The sequence below is a fragment of the Suncus etruscus genome, chromosome X (genome assembly GCF_024139225.1).
Source record: "Suncus etruscus isolate mSunEtr1 chromosome X, mSunEtr1.pri.cur, whole genome shotgun sequence".
Lineage (NCBI taxonomy): Eukaryota > Metazoa > Chordata > Mammalia > Eulipotyphla > Soricidae > Suncus > Suncus etruscus.
The window spans coordinates 3770569-3790988 of NC_064868.1; the positions used below are offsets into that span (position 1 = coordinate 3770569).

At 37.5% G+C, this 20420-nt stretch overlaps 1 protein-coding gene and 1 non-coding gene across 3 annotated transcripts in view; one reads left to right on the plus strand and one right to left on the minus strand.

The window, feature by feature from the left end:
* PHEX (phosphate regulating endopeptidase X-linked) overlaps positions 1–20420 on the minus strand; it is a 235341-nt gene that overhangs the window by 12486 nt on the left and 202435 nt on the right. For both annotated transcript variants that reach the window (XM_049767418.1, XM_049767420.1), the window contains exons 16-18: positions 15425–15479; positions 10082–10149; positions 5431–5561 (exon numbers count right to left, since the gene is read on the minus strand). In XM_049767418.1, the coding sequence (XP_049623375.1) occupies positions 5431–5561; positions 10082–10149; positions 15425–15479 (254 nt within the window). The remainder of the gene's footprint in view (positions 1–5430; positions 5562–10081; positions 10150–15424; positions 15480–20420) is intronic.
* Positions 13347–13487, plus strand: LOC126000076 (U4 spliceosomal RNA). Its single transcript, XR_007492451.1, has one exon. It is a non-coding gene; the product is annotated as a U4 spliceosomal RNA (small nuclear RNA).

Sequence of the window (20420 nt, forward strand, 5' to 3'; positions counted from 1 at the left end):
CAACCCTGTAAGGTGAGTACCATCATACTCTTTGTTCAACAAATGAAGAATCTTAAGCTCAGACAGCTTAACTGTTATTATTGGTACCACTCCAGATTCCCAGAATTGAGCACTTATTTCTGCAACTGCTACCACACTCAGAAAGATTAACCTTAGTTTAGGATGATCACCTCAGCCAAAAAATATGGAGGTGAGGGAGGTGACACACCACCTCTCAGTAACTGCCTTAAGTGTAGTTAGATTAATCCGGCCCTTTGCTGAACTGTGAATAATGTATGGTAAGAACCCCACTGTAGGAGCAGGTGGAGCTGAACTCCAGAATCCAGCATGTTTTCCCTCCTCATGTTCCTGAGAAGCCTTAGCCTGAGACTAATTCTGTAATAAGTCATTTAGTGAGGAAACATCATCTAGAACTCTGCTTCTAGTGATTCTGACCTAAGACAGTAATGAATGGAACTGCCAATATTTCTCAAGAATTCAAATCCAAGCAGGCTTCACAATATTTGCTCCAAAATGTGATCCTTTTCCAAGTCTCACTTCCTCTTGATTCTGGCATTCCTGGCAAGTGTCCTACTAAAACTCCAGTCCAAAACTTTTCATTTTTTGAACCAAGATATGGATCTGGAAAGGAAATGGTTCTCTGGTGATAATGTGGTTTTGGACTAGTGCATCCATGAAACTCCATTTACTCATGCTTGAATTTAATCTCCTTCATTGTTTCTCTATGCTTGATCTAAATTAGAGGTTTCAGGAATTGCCTCAGCAGCCTCCTGTCTTCTTCCTACTGTGGACCACCTCAGTAGACCAGATGGCCGTAGGCTTGCCTCTCAGGACACAACAGCTGTTAACCATCTGCTTCTGTGGCATCCTTCAGAGTTCTCCCTACAATTCACCACACAGATAGAGTTGGGCATAGAGGATTGTTGCACAAATGGAGCCAGAGAGAGAAAAAACATGGCCCTGTATATCCTCAAAGGAAGCCATTCACCTCTCCCATACTGTCTTTTTGATTGTTCTTGTAACCATGGGACACGTTTATCAGAATTATCTTTCAAGATCTGATACTTTGGTTAAATTGGATGATGTAAAATAATCTGCCTATCCCCATCCCAAACACACTAACCTGGTATAAAATGGACTTAAAATAAGAGAATCAGAGTGCATTATGAGAGAGAGTATGGATTTCAGAGTCACAGTAATGAAACTCCAATCTAGACTCTATCACCAGTTTCCATCCCCTTGAGTGCATTTACCTAAACGTGAAATAGGTACACCACTGGGGACTAGTATGAGGACGAAATGTATGTCAATTCAATGAAAAATCTGTTCTCATGCCTGCACTGAATAATCATTAGAAAAGATACATAACCCTTACTCCAAGAATCTTGCTCTTTTACTGCTTTATCATGTTTTTCCAGTTTTGTGTTTTTTAAGGGGACCCACATCCAGCAGTACACAGAGATTACTCCTGGCTCTATGTTCATAAATCACTCCTGGCAGTGCGTAGGAAACATATGGAATGTGGTGGATCAAACCTGGGTCGGCTGCATGCAAGACAAATGCCCTACCCGCTCTGTCCCATCCTTCAAGTTTTGTGCTTTCTTTTCTCTAGGAAAAGAAACCTATAAAAATGTCTCAATGTGTTAGGAATACTTCATACCATTAATTGACCACTTAACTAACCAATTAATTGATCAGGCATCAAGCTTATTGATGTGCGCTACTTCACTAATTTAATTCTAATAACAAATTAATGCATTTAGAAATAGTTGTCAATTTTACAAATCAAGACTCTGAGACTAAGGAATAAATAAATGTTAAAAATATTAAAAATATTTTGTTTTGGTTTTGGACCATGCCCAGAAATACTCAGGAAATAAAACCACACTCAGAAATTATTCCTGGCAAGCTCAAGAGACAATATAGAATGCTAGGAATTAAACTGGGGTCAGCCACATGCAAAGCAAGTGTCCTACTAGCTGTATTAGTTCTCCAGTCCAAAACTTTTAAATTTTTGAACCAAGATTTAGATCTGAAGGGAAAAGTATTCTCTAGTGTCAGGTACAGTTTTGTAATGTTGTATCCATAAAAGTACAAGTAACATAAATGCAAGTTTTAGTGACTAAGTAAAAAATGGCTTAAAAATTAAAAAACAAAAGACTTGGACCTGTATCTAACTCAGTGAGTTGGTGAAATAAAACTCAAATATAAGAGAAGTATAAGAAAGATTTGGGGTGTTTTTCTGGTCTAAAGATATCATGGGGAGTACATGCCTGGAAAAGGACCAGCAGACCCTTGGGAAAAAATCATTAAAAACATATCAATATACTCGTAGAATAACTGGGAGTGTACAATCTTTCTATTTTAGAGGAAAGTTTTACCCCAAAAGCATAAGCTATAAACAATTCTTCATTACTGATCTCTTATAAAATGAAAGAAATATTTTTTACAATTACAAAGATAGGAACAAGAAATTCAATGAACAACTAAAGGAAAACAATAGTGAGTAACCAACATAAAAACTAAATCAAACCAGAAATATAAAGGAAAGGAAAAATATATATGTGATAAGCTATATATGGAAAACTGTAATTTCATATTTGAAAGCCAAAACCATCCACCAAAATATAAAAATATACCATGTACTTGAACAAAAAAGCTATATATAAATATCAGTTCCATACATATATCATATGTAATATATAATTATATATAAATATAAAATTCATATTTATAATATAAACATAATATTTTATTTATATATTTATATTTGTTTATACTTATAAATATACACATAATTATATATAATATATCATTATGTTATATATAATTTAACTTAAATCCCAATGGGATTTTTCTATGGTAAGGAAAATAAAATGGCCTTGAAAAATATGCAGAAGTATATTTTGCTAAGAATAGACAGGTACATAAAAGAACAATAAGGGAACATTTGTATTGATAAATACCATAAAAATCCACAAAGCTACAAAGCCATAAGGCATTGGTATAGAAACCAATATATAGCTTCAGAGAATAGAATAAATTATCAGGAAATTTACCTCTGCATATATGAGATTCTAATATATGACAAAACATTAAATTAGTGTGAAAAAAGCATCACTTACTAAATGATCCCAAATCAATTAGGCATACATTTAGAAAAATAAATTATCATATTAAATCCCATAGATAAAGTAATTCATACGTATGATAATTTAAGAGTAAAATAGAAAAGAAGTAAAAAATATTGAAACCTACAGAATGGAAATGTGGGAACTATTTTTGAGAGGAATCTAATTATATGTGGGCCACTTCTGTTTGTACTCAGGGACTATACTTTGTGTACAAGAGTGACCCTACGCTGTACCAAGAATCAAACAAGGGTCTACTGTATGTAAGACAAGAGTTTGACCCCTAGGGTATCTCTTTGGTCATATTTATGCACACACATATAAGTATATATGTGTATATATAAATTTTGTTTGGGGGCCACACCAAGAAGTGCTCAGGGATCAATCCTGGTGAGGTTCCAGGGATGGTGCTTTGGAGGGGCACATTTGGCCATTCTCCAGGCTTATTCCTGGCTCTGTACTTCGGGATCTCTCCAAAAGGACTTGGAGGATCATATTGGGTTCCAAGTTTCAAACCCAGTTCAGCTGCATGCAAGTCAAAAGCCTTATATGCTGTACTGTTGTTCCAGTCCCAACCAGGGGACTACACATGATGCCTCAGAAAAAACCAGGGTTGGCATATGCAAGGCAACTGCCCTATCTACTGTACTCTCTCTCCAGCCATATATTTTTAATTATCATAAACTAAAAATAAAGCTCAATAAACTATTTCTCTTTCCTATATGAAACAATATAACTTTGGATGACACTAAGAACCCATCTTATAGGGAGGATAAATATGTTTATAGATGGATATTTATTGTAGCAGCATTTACAGTGGAAATATAATCAGAAACAAATTATAAGCCCTCAATAAGATAGCTGAAAATGTTCCATTATACTCACGTTATGGATTTTTAGGCAGCCACTAAAATCAATAAACTAAAAGTATTTGTGTGCATAGGTGCTCATGCACACACATGAGCGAGTGCAAATATCTTTTCATCAGGATGTCATGACATATATACAGGATGATGTGGAAGAGTATATCAAGATGATTATTGTGAATTACAACAAGAAGGGAAGGGGAAAGTGATGAGAAGAAAAAGGAAGAAGATGGAAAGGAAGCTCAAAAGAACCCCCAAGCTTCCACATAGACATATAAAATTTGTTTTGTGTGAAAGTTATATAATGGAAAATAAGCACATTAGAGGGCACCAAGACCAAACAGTCATATGAACACTGAGTAGAAATAAAAAATGATCAGACTTGAACACCAAATCTAAAGCCAGCTACAACAGAAATGATACCCAATTTACAACAGGCAAGATACAAAGAGACCACTTATACTAGCAGCCCAGGGGCAAAGGAGAGGCAATTATGGGATGCATGCTGGGAAGAGGAGTGGAGGGAGGACAACATTGGTGGTAGGAATGCCCCTGATTCAATATCAGTATGTACCTGAAATACTACTGTGAATTATTTGTAAGCCACTTTGGTCAAAATAAAAGTTATTAAAAGAAAAGAAACACATTAAAAAGTCATTTTCACTACTTAAAACTTTTATCTAAGTATTCCTCTCTTTTGAGGGGGTCATACCAGCATAACTAGGAGTTACTCCTGGTTCTGAACTCAGAAATAACTCCTGGCAGGCTTGGGGACCATATGGGATACTGGGGATCAAACCTGGGTCTGTCCCAGATTGGCCACGTACAAGGCAAATGCCCTACCACTGTGCTATTGCTCCAGCCCAATCTAAGTATTCCTAACTGATTCAGACTCCTAGATTCAAATTAGTAAGGTTTGATCTGAATTAATTAAATCTAATATGTAGTTTGGGAAAAATAGTTTTCAATACAAGATATAAACTTTTGAGAATTATATTATTTCTCTTTGCTACAAAAGTTTCTAGATCAATCTGAATCTAGCAGGCCAACTTAATATTTAAGGCTGTGACTCAAATTGTCTTTGTGTTACATTCACACAAGGGCTTGTGAAAAACAGTGTCAGACTGAGACAGACAGTAGAAAATTGAGGTCAGTAGGCCTGGAGAAAAACTCTATTTAGGTGGAAGGAAATAAGAAGGAAGGGAGGGGGAATGAAAAGTAGGAGGAAGGGTAAGGGGGTAGAAAGGGAAAAAGAAAGGAGAAGAGTTAGGGGAAGGCGAAGTAAAGAATTTGCTTTCCAAAAATGTCCACAGAGGATGCTGAAGCTATCAGTCTGGGAACCACACATTAAGAACCAATGGGCTAAAGTAATCTAATGTCCAAATGAGAGAAAATGTCTTCCAAGATGTCCTTTAACCACCAGTTATACTCACATTTAAGCCAGCTTTCCTCCAGTAATAGTTGCTGTACTGGTTAATCATGCATTTTGTTTTTTCCTTAAACTTTTCTTCAGAGTTAATAGACCACCAAGGATCCATGTTTCCATTTTTATCATATTTTCTACCTAATCAAAAGGAAAGTCAATAGATATCTGTATTATTCATGGAAATTAATTATTTCCCTTCCCTTGCTTAAATTGGCCTAGAAAGAGCACTTCTGGTAGTCAACTCTCCCTTTTCTGCAATATTACATACAGGTGACTTGTTTAAAAAGGAGCAATAGGGGACGGAGCGATAGTGCAGTGTTAGGGCATTTGCCTTGCACATGGCTGACCCAGGACAGACCACGGTTTGATCCCTGGCATCCCATTTGGTCCCCCAAGCCAGGAGCAATTTCTGAGCACAGACCCAAGAGTAACCCCTGAGCATCACCAGGTGTGGCCCAAACCCCACCAAAAAAACGGGGGATGAAAGGAGGACAAGAGCTCAGGTAAAACCAGGGCACAGAGATTGTATAGTTTGTCATTTTTACCCCCTAATGCAACAATACTATAATATGACATCATTCCTTTTTTGCATTTGCACACTAAAATGGGGAAATTTTATGTATAGAAAGAAGTTTTTATGTAATAGAGATAAGAACCCATAAATTTTATTATGCAGGGGCACCTTCCATCCTGAACATTTGTCATGCGGACTTGACTTAGACCTCAACAGACTAGGCAACGACATCCAACATCAAATCCCAGATCCCAACCTTAGAACTGGCAAGATTTCCTGCACCAGCATCAGGAATCAAACTGCCCTTGGGGAGGCCCTAATAATGCTCTGGCATCAATTTGCTCCAGGGTAGGTTCATATAACATTCTAAAAATGAGAAAACAGCAACAACTTACTCTAAGGGCAGGTTGCCCTACCCTCATCACCTAACAGTGAGATGAAATCAGAAAAAAAACTGTCCTAGGATGGATCTCTGCAAAAATTAAGATCTCTAATTACAGAAGACTGACTACAACAAGTAGTCAACAACAAGTTCTGCAACTGAGCAGAATTTATCCTGGGACCATCAAGAACGACTTTTGTAGGGCTTCATCCTAGGACTTCTGCAAAAAACATTTCTAATTTCAGAAGACTGACTTTGACAACTGTGACTGAGCAGAACTTTTCCTGGGACAATAAAGACCTTGGGGTTTGACAACTAACATGCCTGGAGCCTGTAGTCAGGCTCATGACAGTATGCTTCAAGGGTAGAAAAACACTCACTTAGGCCAAGGAAATTTCCTAATTTCCCCCAACATTTACTGTGCCTATGCAAAAAAAATAAATATCTTGCCACATCTGCCATTTTTTCTTTTATTCTTCTTTTAATTTTATTTATAGCTTCTAGATAGGGGATCCCACCTTTTTTTTATAGAATCATAGAACATGAATCATCTAGTTCTGCCTCATATTTTTATGTCATCCTGCAAATGGAGAAAATAAAAAGAAGTGGATAGTATCCAGAGGTCAAGTGGTCTCAGGAGCATAAAAATTGGTCAAAGATAAATACCCAAACCAAAGTCAACGACAATAGACTCAAGAGACCCAAACTATAACAAGCAAGCTATACACAAAATGGACCTGTTACACTAGCAGTTCATGGGGCTAAGGGTGGTGGTATGAGATGCATGCTGGGAACTCTGGGGGAGGGAAGTCAACACCGGTGGTGGGAATGGCCCCAATTCACTGTAACTATGTTCCTGAAATACAACTGTGAAAGACTTATAATTCATATTGGTCTCAATAAAAAAGTTAAAAAGAGAGGGCAAAGGAAAAGGATAACCTAGAAAGTTGTTTCTTTCTAAGGAACAATGCATTTATAAAATTGATCCAGCCAATAATTTTACACATTATTCCTTTCCAATCGTAGGTTCTTTATTTTCACCTGACCTGACCCCAGAGGTTCCCAGAATTTTGAGGTAGAAAGGCTTCATTGAGAAAGTCCATGGAGGGAGTTGGACCATCACGATCAGTGAAATTCCAAATGATCCATAGGAACAACCTCAATGAGTCATTCGCTTTGTGGCATCACAGATGCTGACTCAGCCCTAGAGGAACAGGTTTCTTTCAAGTTTCCAGGAGCCGAGAGACACATAAAACCTGTTATGAATCATTCTACAGCCATCAATGTGTATGGAAAGCCCATCTGTTCTCCTTTGACAAGGAAGATGGTTCTAAAAAAAGAGAACTTGGAACAAGGATGGAAATCTCCAAAACATACCCTAAAAAATATTAGTTATACATATTTCTTTGGGGCTACAAACTCACTCTTCATTATCTCTACATGCTTCATAAAGTTTGAGTGTAACTAAACCACATTATCTATTTCCCACTATTGGTTTAAATAGAGAACTCTTTATTGGACTTGCAAAAAAATCTTATAAGCCAGTAATAGCTGGAACAACCCAGAATTCTACAGCAAGACTGGATAGCAATCCTACCCCTCTGGGAAGGCATAGCATCACTCCATCCACTAACCAAATAATCATTACATACTTATTAGACGTTTACCTAAATGTGTAACATACTGATATAAGTATTGGTTAGAGAGAAAAATTGTCAGTAAAGCCAGTCCTTTGAAAGAGTCCAAACTTCCAGAAGATTCTGGGTGAGATTTGTATTTAAATTTCCCAGGAAGAATGAATGGCTTAGAAACAAACTACTGACGTTGTGCTTCTTAGCTAAGGCTCTCATAATAATATGCAACAAACGGAAGCATAAATAAGGGATGTAAATGACAACAAAACAGCTACCTTTTAACAAAGAGGGGAGCTCAGGAGAGCTAAATTAACTAATTAAGGAAGACTTGGTGGAAATATGGGAGGAAGTTCAGAATTAGAAGCAGTAAAGAGTGAAAGGGGCTGAACTATGCATTCAGGAAATGGATAACACTGATATGGAAGAAAGAGGTCCCTCTATACAATGCTGTCTTGGGACAGCTGGATTCTTTTTTTGTTCTTGGTTTTGGTTTTTTGTTTTATTTTGATTTTTAAAGGACTGGAAAGCACCCGTGGGTCTCGAACCACCAGAGGTGACTGGTTTCAAAGCAAAGCTTTGTGACTGCGAAGTAACTATTGAACTAAGGCCAGTCCTCAGATGGATTCTTTTTTTAATTTATTTTTTCTTTATTTAAACACAGTAATTACAAACATAACTGTAGTTGGTTTTCAGTCATAACAAGAACAGCCCCCTTCACCCGTGCAACCTTCCCATCACCATAGCCCCCATCTCTTCCCTCCTACATCCTCACCTGTATTTGGGACAGGCTTTCTACATCCCTCACTCACTGACACTGTTATGATAGTTCTCAGCGTAGTTATTTCTCTAACTGTACTCACCACTCTTTGTGGTGAGCTTCATATCTTGAGTACATCCTTCTGGCCCTCATCTCTGGGAATTATTTCAATGTCTTTAATTTTTCTTAAAATCCATAGATGAGTGAGACTATTCTTTGTCTATCTCTCTCCCTCTGACTAATTTCATTCAGCATAATAAATTCCATGTACATCCACGTATAGGAAAATTTCATGACTTCATCTCTCCTGACGGCTGCATACTATTCCATTGTGTATATGTACCATAGTTTCTTTAGCCATTCACCTGTGAAGGGCATCTTGGTTGTTTCCAGAGTCTGGCTATTCTAAAAAGTGCTGTGTTGAATCAATAGGTGTGAGGAAGGGATTTTTGTATTGGATTTTTGTGTTCCTAGAGTATATCCCTAGGAGTGGTATAGCTGGATCAAATGGGAGCTCAATTTCCAGTTTTCTGAGAAATCTCCATATTGTTTTCCATAAGAGCTGGACTAGATGGCATTCCCACCAGCACTGGATAAGAGTTCCTTTCTCCCCGCATCCCTGCCATCAGCTGGATTCTTGAGTATGCTTCAAATCACCATGTTCATATGGATGTAACAGTAATTTGCTGCTAATTCCTAAATTTGGGCAATTTCAGTTGGCTGTCCAATAATTCTCCAAGTTTAAATAACAAAGGTATACTGATTTAAAATGATGATAACTCTCAAAGGGCCATTATTTCATTAGTTAATGCCATATTCTGCTCTTTCCTTTTCCTTAAATTTCATTAGGACAAATAGTATATTCTATATTATGCATTGTTAGAAAATTATAAAATGTTGAATATATGCCATCACAGATACAGAGATTAAGCATTGCATAAAACTTGGAACCAGCCAGCCACACTCAAGTGTTCTAACTCACTGAGTCCTAACTTGGCAGCATGCATAATCATCTTGGAGCAAAACTCACACCTCCAAAAAATATCTCTCAAGATGCTGAATAAAAATACAAAGGGGAGAAGTTATAAAGCAATTCCTATAACTACTAAGGCATCTACAACATTTCTGAGCTAAATACAGAGTTAATCTCACTGATGTTATAAGATATTTCCCTACACTATCACAATAGGAAGAATTATTTATTTATTGCAAGCTATCACTGCAAAACACAAACATTTTCAATTAGTAACCATACTGCTTTGGATAATTTTGTCTATAATGATGCCACTAGGCAAAGATAATAACAACAGCTAATGTTTATATAATTAATACTCATAGAAGCAGCAGTTTTTACAATGGGCCACTACTTACCATTATTGTCAAATCCATGTGTAAATTCATGTCCAACAATTACTCCTATTGCACCATAACTCAGAGATCTAGGGCATAAATAGTTGAAGAAAATGACAAACTTGAAACTCAGAGCATAATTCTGTAACTTCATCCAATGAACACGAAGCTACTGCTTTCTAATAATCACAGTAATAACAATATTATAACCACACTTATAAACTTATTTCCGAGATCTAAACATGCTCATACTAATTCAAATTGACAGAGAAAAGAAAAATCTAAGAATTTCATTGTGGCCCTGGTTATTAGTGTTCTGTGAAAACAGCAGGGTTTTTAAAAACAATCTTTTTTTAAATAAAACTGCACTTGATCTTTATCTAGTGACCTACTGAAAAACCACTACAAACTTTAAAAGTTCATTTGTCTGGGGGCATATTGGTAGCAAAAGCTGTAGTTTGTTTGCCTTGCACATGCTAACCTAAGGCGAACCATGGTTTGATCCCCCAGTGTCCCATATGGTCCCCAAGCCAGGAGTGATTTCTGAGCCCATAGCCAGGAGTAACCCCTGAGCATCACCAGGTGTGGCCCAAAAAGTCAAAAAAATGTTCAATTTTTTAAAATAATATTTTTTATTTAAGCACCATGAAAGCAACAGTGTGGTCTGGAGCACAGTGGTAGGGTGTTTGCTTTGCATGTGGCCAACCATGGAAGGTCTCTGATTCAATTGCTGATATATCATGTGGTCCCCGAGCCTTCCAGGAGTGATTTCTGAGCACAGAGCCAAGAGTAACTCCTGAGTGCTGCCAGGTGTGACCTTAGTCCACCCCCCAAAAAAGAAAATAACAGTGATTTAAATTGGGACTGTCATTTGCCTTGCACATGGCCAACTCGGATCCCTAGCCTCTCATATGGTCCCCTGAGCCTGGCAGGAGTGATTTCTGAGCCCAAAGCCAGGAGTAACCCCTGAGCTCTACTGGGTGTGGCCCAAAAATAACATCAAAAACAAACATCAATTAACATCAAAAAAGTAATAGTGACTTAAGTGACTAATGTTATCAGTTCATGCAAGTAACAGATCTATCATATTTTCCAGCATATAAGAAAATGAGCTGGAGAGATAGCATGGAGATAAGGCATTTGCCTTTCATGCAGAAGGTCATTGGTTTGAATCCCGGCATCTCATATGGTCCCCCAAGCCTGCCAGGAGTGATTTCTGAGCGTGGAGCCAGGAGTGACCCCTGAGCACTGCCAGGTGTGGCCCAAAAACCAAAAAAAAAAAGACAACTTGACTTATAAGATGACCCCCTACTTTTCCTGTTAAAATATAGGGCTTGGGCTATATTTGCCATATAAGACTACCTCTCTTTTAACACACACCAAATGGAAATTAAAAAACGTAAGAGAAAAAGAGTAGTTAACAGTATGTTTAATAAAGCTAGACTTTGGAGTTCCAACAATCATTTTACATTGGTCATTTGTATTGAGTGACTGTGATTTTTTAATTGTGATCTACATTGAGAGCAAGGAGATGGGGCTCCTCCAAGAGCAGCTGGATGGGATGCAGTGATTCATAGGACAGCTAGAGGGAGACAGAGCGCCTCCTCTGTGTCCCATAAAAGCTGAACAGAGGACTGAGCACCGGAAAGCCTCATACCCAGTAGCTGGATGAGATGAGTTGCTAGATAACTCAGCTCATCTGTGTGCCCTGAAAGATGAATCAGGACACGCAGAGGAGTGATGAGGCCTAAGTGATGAGGCCTGGCAGCTGGATGGGATGAGGAGTTAAGAGGGGACGGATCGGCCCGGAGAGATAGCACAGCGGTGTTTGCCTTGCAAGCAGCCGATCCAGGACGAAAGGTGGTTGGTTCGAATCCCGGTGTCCCATATGGTCCCCCGTGCCTGCCAGGAGCTATTTTTGAGCGGACAGCCAGGAGTAACCCCTGAGCATCGCCGGGTGTGGCCCAAAAACAAAAAAACAAAAACAAAACAAAAAAAGAGGGGACGGATCACTCGTCCCTGAAGCTGGAGTAAGTTTCAGCATGCCGTATACCAGCGTATAAGATGACCCCTGACTTTTAAGAAGTTTTTCATGGATTAAAAAGTCATCTCATACGCCATAATATGGTATATCTAACGAATTTTAGTCTTTTAACATATGGACCAGGATTATAGACAATTTGAAAATCTTGTTATAAATTATGCTTTCTGAGACTTATGATTATGCTAAAAATACTTCACAGTTAGTGCCTGACATGCAACAGCAAAGTCACTCAGCAAACAGCTAGGACCCATAAGTGGAAGGAATGAGAATTTTTGAAGCAACATGTTATTACAGGACATAATGATCCTTAACATGCTAATTGTTTGTCTCAACTATACCCAAGGAATTGCTGCAAGATTTAATTTTTCCCCTTGGTATAAATTCTTTCCTTTGTTATTTCTTTCCTGCGAGGTAATTTGCATTTGAAAAAATGTTTCCTACTGTTTTTCCATCATTGCAAACCTTCATTAAAGAAGAGCAAAATTATGCATTTCAATCACCGAACTATCATAGCAGTGTGGGACAAACTTGTAATTTTATATAATGCTAATTTTTGCAGCAATAGTCATCACTGTACAGCCTGTAACATTTTTACTGGTCTTTCAGCCTTAAGAAAAGTACAGAATCCTCTCCAGCCCTCAGTCAAGGCTACTGACTAGATGAATTTAAAAATAAAGAGTGGAAGCTTCTAGGAACTGCTCTGCAAATAAATGACCCTACAGAGAGATTGCTCCAAGCAGCTTCCTATTTGCAGAGGGTAATAGAGAACTCAGAAAATGATTGAATCATTGTTAAGTTCCTCAGTTATATAATTGCAATCCTTTGGACAAGAGACAAAAAGTAGTTTTATATGACTAAGCTGTACAATGATCATGCTTCATAATATTAAATTCACACCTTCCATTTTATCAATGGAATTTATTTAAATCAGCATGTCATTTAACAGGACTGTGCCTTTTAAATTGTGGCTGGCCAGAAATAAAAGGACTCCTGCAGAGAAAAATAGAGCCTTCCAAAAATAAAATGGAGAAGACGTGAATTTTTTCCATCTACTCAGTTTTTCTTTTATTCTTAGTACTCCATGGGTTTAATGCAGGGGTCTCAAACTCGCGGCCAGCGGGCCATTTGCGGCCCTCTGTACAACATTTTGTGGCCTGCGGCCGGCCTTCAAATATCGCAGTATTTGCGATTATTCGCTTACCGAATAATCGCAATAAAAATCGCATTAGTAAAAAAAATCACAGCTTTGCACAGTGGCAGTATCGTAGCCAATGAGGTTTATTCGAGGCATGATTATTGCTAATTGAAAACTTTTCCCAATACCCCGCCATAACGACTTGAAATATAGCCGGCATTGACAATTTTTAACAGTCTCTACAGAGACTGAAAAAAAAAAAGAAAAGAAAAAAATCGCATTAAACATTCACATACCCCGAGCAGTTCCATTCGGGGTATGCAAACGTTTAATGCGATATTTTGGATTTTTTTCTTACTAATGTGATTTTTTATTGCGAATATTCAGTGAGACCCCTGGTTTAATGGATGCATCAGTTTTGCTGTCAGCAATCAAAACCTCACTGATGTCTGGGGCAACCACGATCTCATGTTGTCATTAACTTGGGCTATTCTGAGTGAATCAGAGAATTTATCAAAATCTCAAAGTTGAAGTAGGTTTAAGGTCATCTGGTTCAACAAAACTACTTACACTTCAACTCCCATTATAGGATCTGCTCCTGGAGAAGCCCAAATCCAAACACTGTACAATATGTATCTAGTTTATATGTATATGAGAACCTGCATCCTTTTCACACACATAATCATAGTTAAGTCGTCAATTATCTAAACCAAAACACACCAAACCAAAACTCTAAAAGTAAGACTAATCTTTCTGCACCTTAAATTACTAGTACAAATAAAGTCAGAGTAAAATGGTGTCCCAGAGCTGAAATTTGGCTCACAAACATAGCACATGGTTTAGATGTAGCTAATTTGGTCCTCAGCATCACAAAAATGATCAAGGTATTATTATTGACAATCAGTATTACCAGAATTCCCATTATATAAATCTGTACTAATTCCCTGTAAACTATGCGTAGAGGAGAGGTATCTATGTATAACTAAACCAACAGACCACAGGATGGAAAGCATGAAATCCAGGCTACAGTAGTTATGTTTTAAAATGTATCTGTCGCCGGAATGGTGGCTCAGTGGTAGGGCGTTTGCCTTGCATATGGCTGTCCTAAGACGGACTTTGATTCAATTCCCCCAACATTTCATATGGTCCCCCAAGCCAGGAGCAATTTCTGAGCACATAGCCAGGAGTAATCCCTGAGCGTCACTGGGTGTGGCCCCCAAACCAAAATAAATAAATACATAAATAAATACATAAATAAATGTATCTGTCAAGAAGTCAGGTTGTGAAGTGGGAGGCAAATTGGGCTCATTGGTAGAAGATGGGGTCATGGATAGTGGGATTAAAGGTGGGAATATGATATAACTGAAACCCTATTGTAAACAACTTTGGAAATCACAGTATCTAAAAAAATAAATACTGATTCCCTAATTACAGATGTTTTTCATTTTGACCAGTCTTATAACTATGCAAGTAATATTCCTAAAAATAATTAGTTTATCTTTTTCACGCAATCAAAAACTTCAATCTTAGTAGAGTGTACAGAAGAAAGGCACTTTCCTTGCATACAATCATAATTCTTTCTCTGGCTCCTCATATGTTTCCCAAGTACAACCAGGAGTGATCCCTGAGCATAATCACGTGTGGCTAAAAAATTCTCATAAAAGCTTCCATCATTACTATTGCTTTTTTAAGTTCAGGCTCCTAATCAAACTCAAGAGTACTACAATATTAAACCTCAACCTTCAATTTCAGACTTCTTTCCTTCAAACACCTATCAAACCAGCCAAACAAGAGTCTTTGAAGTTCTATACGCATTTTTCCTTTCATTTCTTACATTGCAGCTTTCATCTGAAATGGTTTCAGACCCTTCTCCATCAAATCGAGTCCTAATAAACCATCAAGAGCCAGTTATTTGTAGCAAAAGCAATGCATAAGTGAGCTCATGCACAAAAGTAAAAGCCACTGTGAATAATTTTGCTTTCCTGACCATATAGCTTAGAATAAGAAAACAAATACAACTAGGATAAATCTTTGCACATGGTGAGAGAGGATGACCTCCATCACGTTTTATGTGCTCTTTTCACTCAACAACCAGTGGCTTTGGTTTTGTTTTGTTTTTCCCCTTATTCTCCATGCTCTGCTGAAGCACCATGCCAATAACTTGTTCCTTTACAAATTTACTTACCGAGGATATTCTGTTCCCCAAAAGAAAGGTTTCTGAAGCTCTCCTGCTGGAAATCCTGGGGGAAAGATAAACAAACAAAATGGTAAGGGATACAGAAATATTGATTCTATGGCAAGTACCTACTTCCAGCTTTATCCTTGAGGTTTCAAGGGCCCTCTATCAGGCCAATCCTGACAGAGAACCAAGTCAACTATTGTTGGCTACTATTAATTCAGCCAAATTTGAAGTACACTGCATAGGTTTAAAAGAAATTATTCTACATAGAGAGTTCCTGCCTGCTGTGAATTGAGCTCTTTTAAACACAGTAGGCACAGGTCCCCTGATACAGAAATGGCCAGTTTCAGAGCCCTAACTGTGCTCTCAAACAGTGCCACCCTAGGCAGCATGGTTCTGCTGTGCATTTTTTTTGTTACTGTCTTGAAACAGTTAATAACTTTTATCTTTTAACTGGATTCTGAAAGTGGAGTCCAAGAGAATAAGCAAGCAAGTTCAGGTGCAAAGGAGAACCATATCTGCATACCACAGTTCTGAGACGCTCTACCTCACATAGTATGCACAATGTTCTCTAGGAGCAGAGAATTCCACTAGATTCACAACACCTCAGAGTGTAGCAAACCTCAATTTCAAGCCAAGCATGTTTTTTCCTAGTTCTGGGCAGATGGGGGTTCTGATAACCCCAGAATCTACTCTTCCCCCTTGGAGTCAAAATTTGCTTTGATTGACAAAAGAAGGCAAGGGTAGTCTAGGAAATGTGACTTTTCACACAGGTTAAATGTCTTTAGGACTGAAGAGATGCAGTCAACCTAGGTCTGATAACCTGTCTTGCCGGCAGTCAACCTGGGTTTGATCCCTGAGCCAGGAAAATTCCTAGCCACTGCCAGGTGTGGCCCAAAAATCAAAGCAAAATAGTATCTTTGCCCAATATGAAAATGGCCTAAGTATGCTAACGACAAAACTTTTTAAAGTATTCTCACTATGACATTAAATGGCAAATTAAAAACCAGTGTGAGAAGTTGAGAGCAAAAGAGGCTGCAAAAGACAAAACAAAGCTTTCTTTTTTGGAACTGTGAATACTTTTGCCCACTCTGAACCAGGGGCCTGCACTTTCATTTACACCAAGTCCCACAGCGGTTATGTAAATGACCCTGGAAGCTGGGGCATGGGGCGTGTGAAGTAGACATGGTTTCCCCTAGTAATTCAATTTCAAATTGTGGATCCTAGTTTAATCCTTGAAGTTGACCTTATAAATCATCACAAGGCTGGGAAAATGCAAAGGACTGAGTTTCATCCCTCCATGAGACCCAACTGTTTATAGGAAAGTATTAATTCCACTGGGATTGAAATAGTAAGGGCTGCTCGGAGTGAGAGAACCCTTCCCTGCAAAGTATTTGCCTGCTCCAAGAACCCTAGAGACTGCTCCACTATGAATTTAAGAGTTTTCTCTTCCCCCACTCCTTCTCATCATACTTTCAAAGGCCCTAGTTGTGATAGAATACTACCATGAAGTCAAGGTTTGGAAAGTACTTTATTTAGAAGTGAAATGTTAATCCATATTTTATATATTTTATGCTTTCTTAACAAAAATTATAATGAGCCTTTGCCCACATCCACCATCTTGCTGGCAGAGAAATGGCTCAGCTCCACACGTAATTCCAAAAATAACATGATACTGTGGAATCTTTACAGGTAGACTGGAATGGGGCCTTCCTGCCATGTGGTGGGCAGATTTCCTTTTCTGCCTAAAGGCACAGCAGTCGACAGCCACACCAGTCATCCTCTGACCTAGAAACCAGCTTCTCAACTGAACCATATCAAGCTGCTAAGCCGCCAAATTGTTCTAGCTCCACAGATCGTAGGCTGTGCAACTACAAAGATGCCATGCAACAGCTCTAAATTTCACAGTAATTTCAGTCCAGTAGCATAACAGCAAATTTGATGGGAAAGAGTTGCATAGTAGACTACCAAGTTTAATGAGTGAAAACAGAAAAACAGAAGGTTCAACTAGCACCTGCAAATCTGCAGACTTCAGTAAATCAATTGTGAGATATAGTAATCATCACAAATTGACTTTTATTGATCTTTGTCTTAATGATTCCATTAGCCTTTGTGCTGCAACAAACAATATGAAATAAAATTATTTGTGCCTACTAGGGGAGCAGACTGGGATAGTAGATAAGAAACTGGGGACATTGGTAGAAGGGAAGGTTACATTAGTGGTGTGATTGGTGGTAAAAAAAACTTAATGCCTGAAACAACAGATTTATGAACAACTTGGTAAATCATACTATTATATTTTTAAAAATATAAAGGAAAATATAACTGCCTTTGAAGGGACAATGTTGTATTACCTTGCTTAGTTTCTACATTTCCTTACATATCTTTGGTATATTTATGTCAAGAATCCTCCCTCTTTTCATGACACTTTTTGTAAGTCTTTCTAACTTGAAGATATATATGCAAATGAATTGTATATAAATGCAAATCACAGCCTTTATATGAAAATTTTCTCTCACAATATATACGCAAAAAGAAATATCTATAATAGTAATAAAAATGATCACAAACCAATGTGATTTAATTATTAAATCCTTATGATTTAATATGATTTTATATGGTGGTGTGTCCAGCTAGAAGCATTTATGCCCATTGCAAACTTCTTACAGGAAAGCATCTGACATCTGCATGAGTTTCCCCTTACCCTGCCACTTTTGCTGAGGCATCTCAGATATCTTACATTTCCCAAATCAGCTGTATGTGCTCAGCTTGTCAGGGCAACAGAATCCAACACCAGAAACCAACATTGAGCACAATATAATCTGATATCCTGAGGAATGTTGTGGGGTTTTTTTCTGAAGTAAATAGATGAAAAATGGAAGCTGCATTTTTGGAGATGACAACTGGGGTGAATGATAGTCAGAATCCCAACAAGCGCCAACTAGGTATTTTATCTTACAAGTGGGTGAGTTATATTTGACTAAAATAGAAGTGAATATAATTTAATGGACAGGAAATTCTTTGCTTTTACAGGAACTCCACAGACAGACTTGTCCTTAGATTTTCCTACAAATTATTTTTATTTTATTCCCTCTTGTTTCCCTTTTCAGCACTGCCTTGGCAACTATTTTACACATTTACAGCACTTTCTTATCAGTAATTTTAGAGTGAGGATGTCTTCCCAATGCAAATGACATTTAGTGGGCAGGAGAGATAGTACAGAGATTAAGGGGCTAGCCTTGCTAGTTTGAATCTCACAACACATATGGTCCCTGAGCACCACCAGGAGTCATTCCTTAGCACAGAGTCATAAACAGTCCCTGAGCACTGCTGGGCATGGCATCGAAACCAAATAAAACAGCACTTAAAACTTAAAGCTAAATGTCTCTGCAAAATGTTTGCAAACACTTGCATGCCCACCAAAATGTATATGTGTATTTGTGTGTGTATTTATATATTTGTAAACATATTAGAGCTAGAAGGGACAAGGGTAAAGAGAAATATAACTCTTGGGTTGGCATAAAATAAATTTCGGTGTGTGTAATATTGGTTAGATTATAGGAAGCATTGGTGGGAATATGGCTCAATAGTAGATCACATGGTTTGAATGTGTAAAGCCCTTGGTTCCATCCATACAAACAAAATAGTAATAAAAGTTCAAAGAAAGTAGTGCTGTATTGAAATTTTACAAGAAATATTATTAAGTAGAAAAACAGCATTTAGATCAGGATCTAAATGGGGTCCTGTTATTGTTATATATGCATAAATGAATAATATATGGTAACAAAGTCTATTCTGCTATAACACTTGTATTAAAATGGCTTGTTTATTCCAACTTATATAGCACAGGATAAAGGGATATAACTCTAATTTCGCATTTGCTATGTGCTACATTGTTTATGAGAAATGTTAGGTGAAAGCAGAAAATTGTACCAAATGAACTGAACCAAAAGTTAAAATACACAAAATGGACAGAACTCAACAACATGGGCTGGCTATCTTAGTTTTCAGCAGATTTCAAGACATCTCCACCCATATCTGGTGTAGAACTTCCCTTCTGTTCTCAGATCACCCTCCTTCCACCATAATATAATCAAAGGAAGTAAACTGGAGACATACTACAGGGAGTAAGCCACCTGCCTTGCATACCTTTGAACCTGCTTTGCTCCCTGGCACCTCAGACAGTCCCCCTCAAACACTACCAGGAGAGAACCCTGAGCATAGAACCATATTGGATATATTTGGATATAACTCCAAAACCAAAAAATGAAAAATAGTGTTTAGAAATAAAAGGAAACACAAAAAATAATCTCTATAGATGCAGAGAAAAAGTTTGAGAAATTGCAACATCTATTTATGATGAAAACCCTCAATAAAATAAAAATGGAATGAACTTATCTCAATATAATAAAATCCATATACAACTAACCCAAGATAACACTATCTTTAATGAAAAGAAAAGCCAGAAGCCTTTCCTTTATGATCAGGCACAAGACAAGGATGCTGACTCTCACCACCATTAATCAAAAGAGCATTGGGAGTCCTAGCCACTGCAATTAAACAAAAAATTAAAAAAAATACAATTTTGTATGGTTTTATATGTAAAAACCCCAAAGATGCCATAAAAAAGTCCTAGAAATTATAAACTTATATAGTGATGTAGCAGGTTACAAAATCAATGCACAGAAATATTTTGTCCTCTTAATGATGTAGAAAAGAAAGAAATTTAATAAACCATTTTATTATGATCATGTAAAAGCTCAAGTGTCTAGAAATCAATCTAACAAAGAGGGGAAAACCTACTTAGTGAAAATTATAATTCACTTCTGAAAGAAATAAAAGGAGACAATTAAATGAAAGCATAGTCCATGTTTATGTACTGGAAGGATGAGCTTCATTAAAATGACCATATTACTCAAATTAGTTTACAAATGCAACACGATCCCCATTAAAATTCCCATGACATTTTTAAAAACATTATACAGATACTTATAAAATGTAT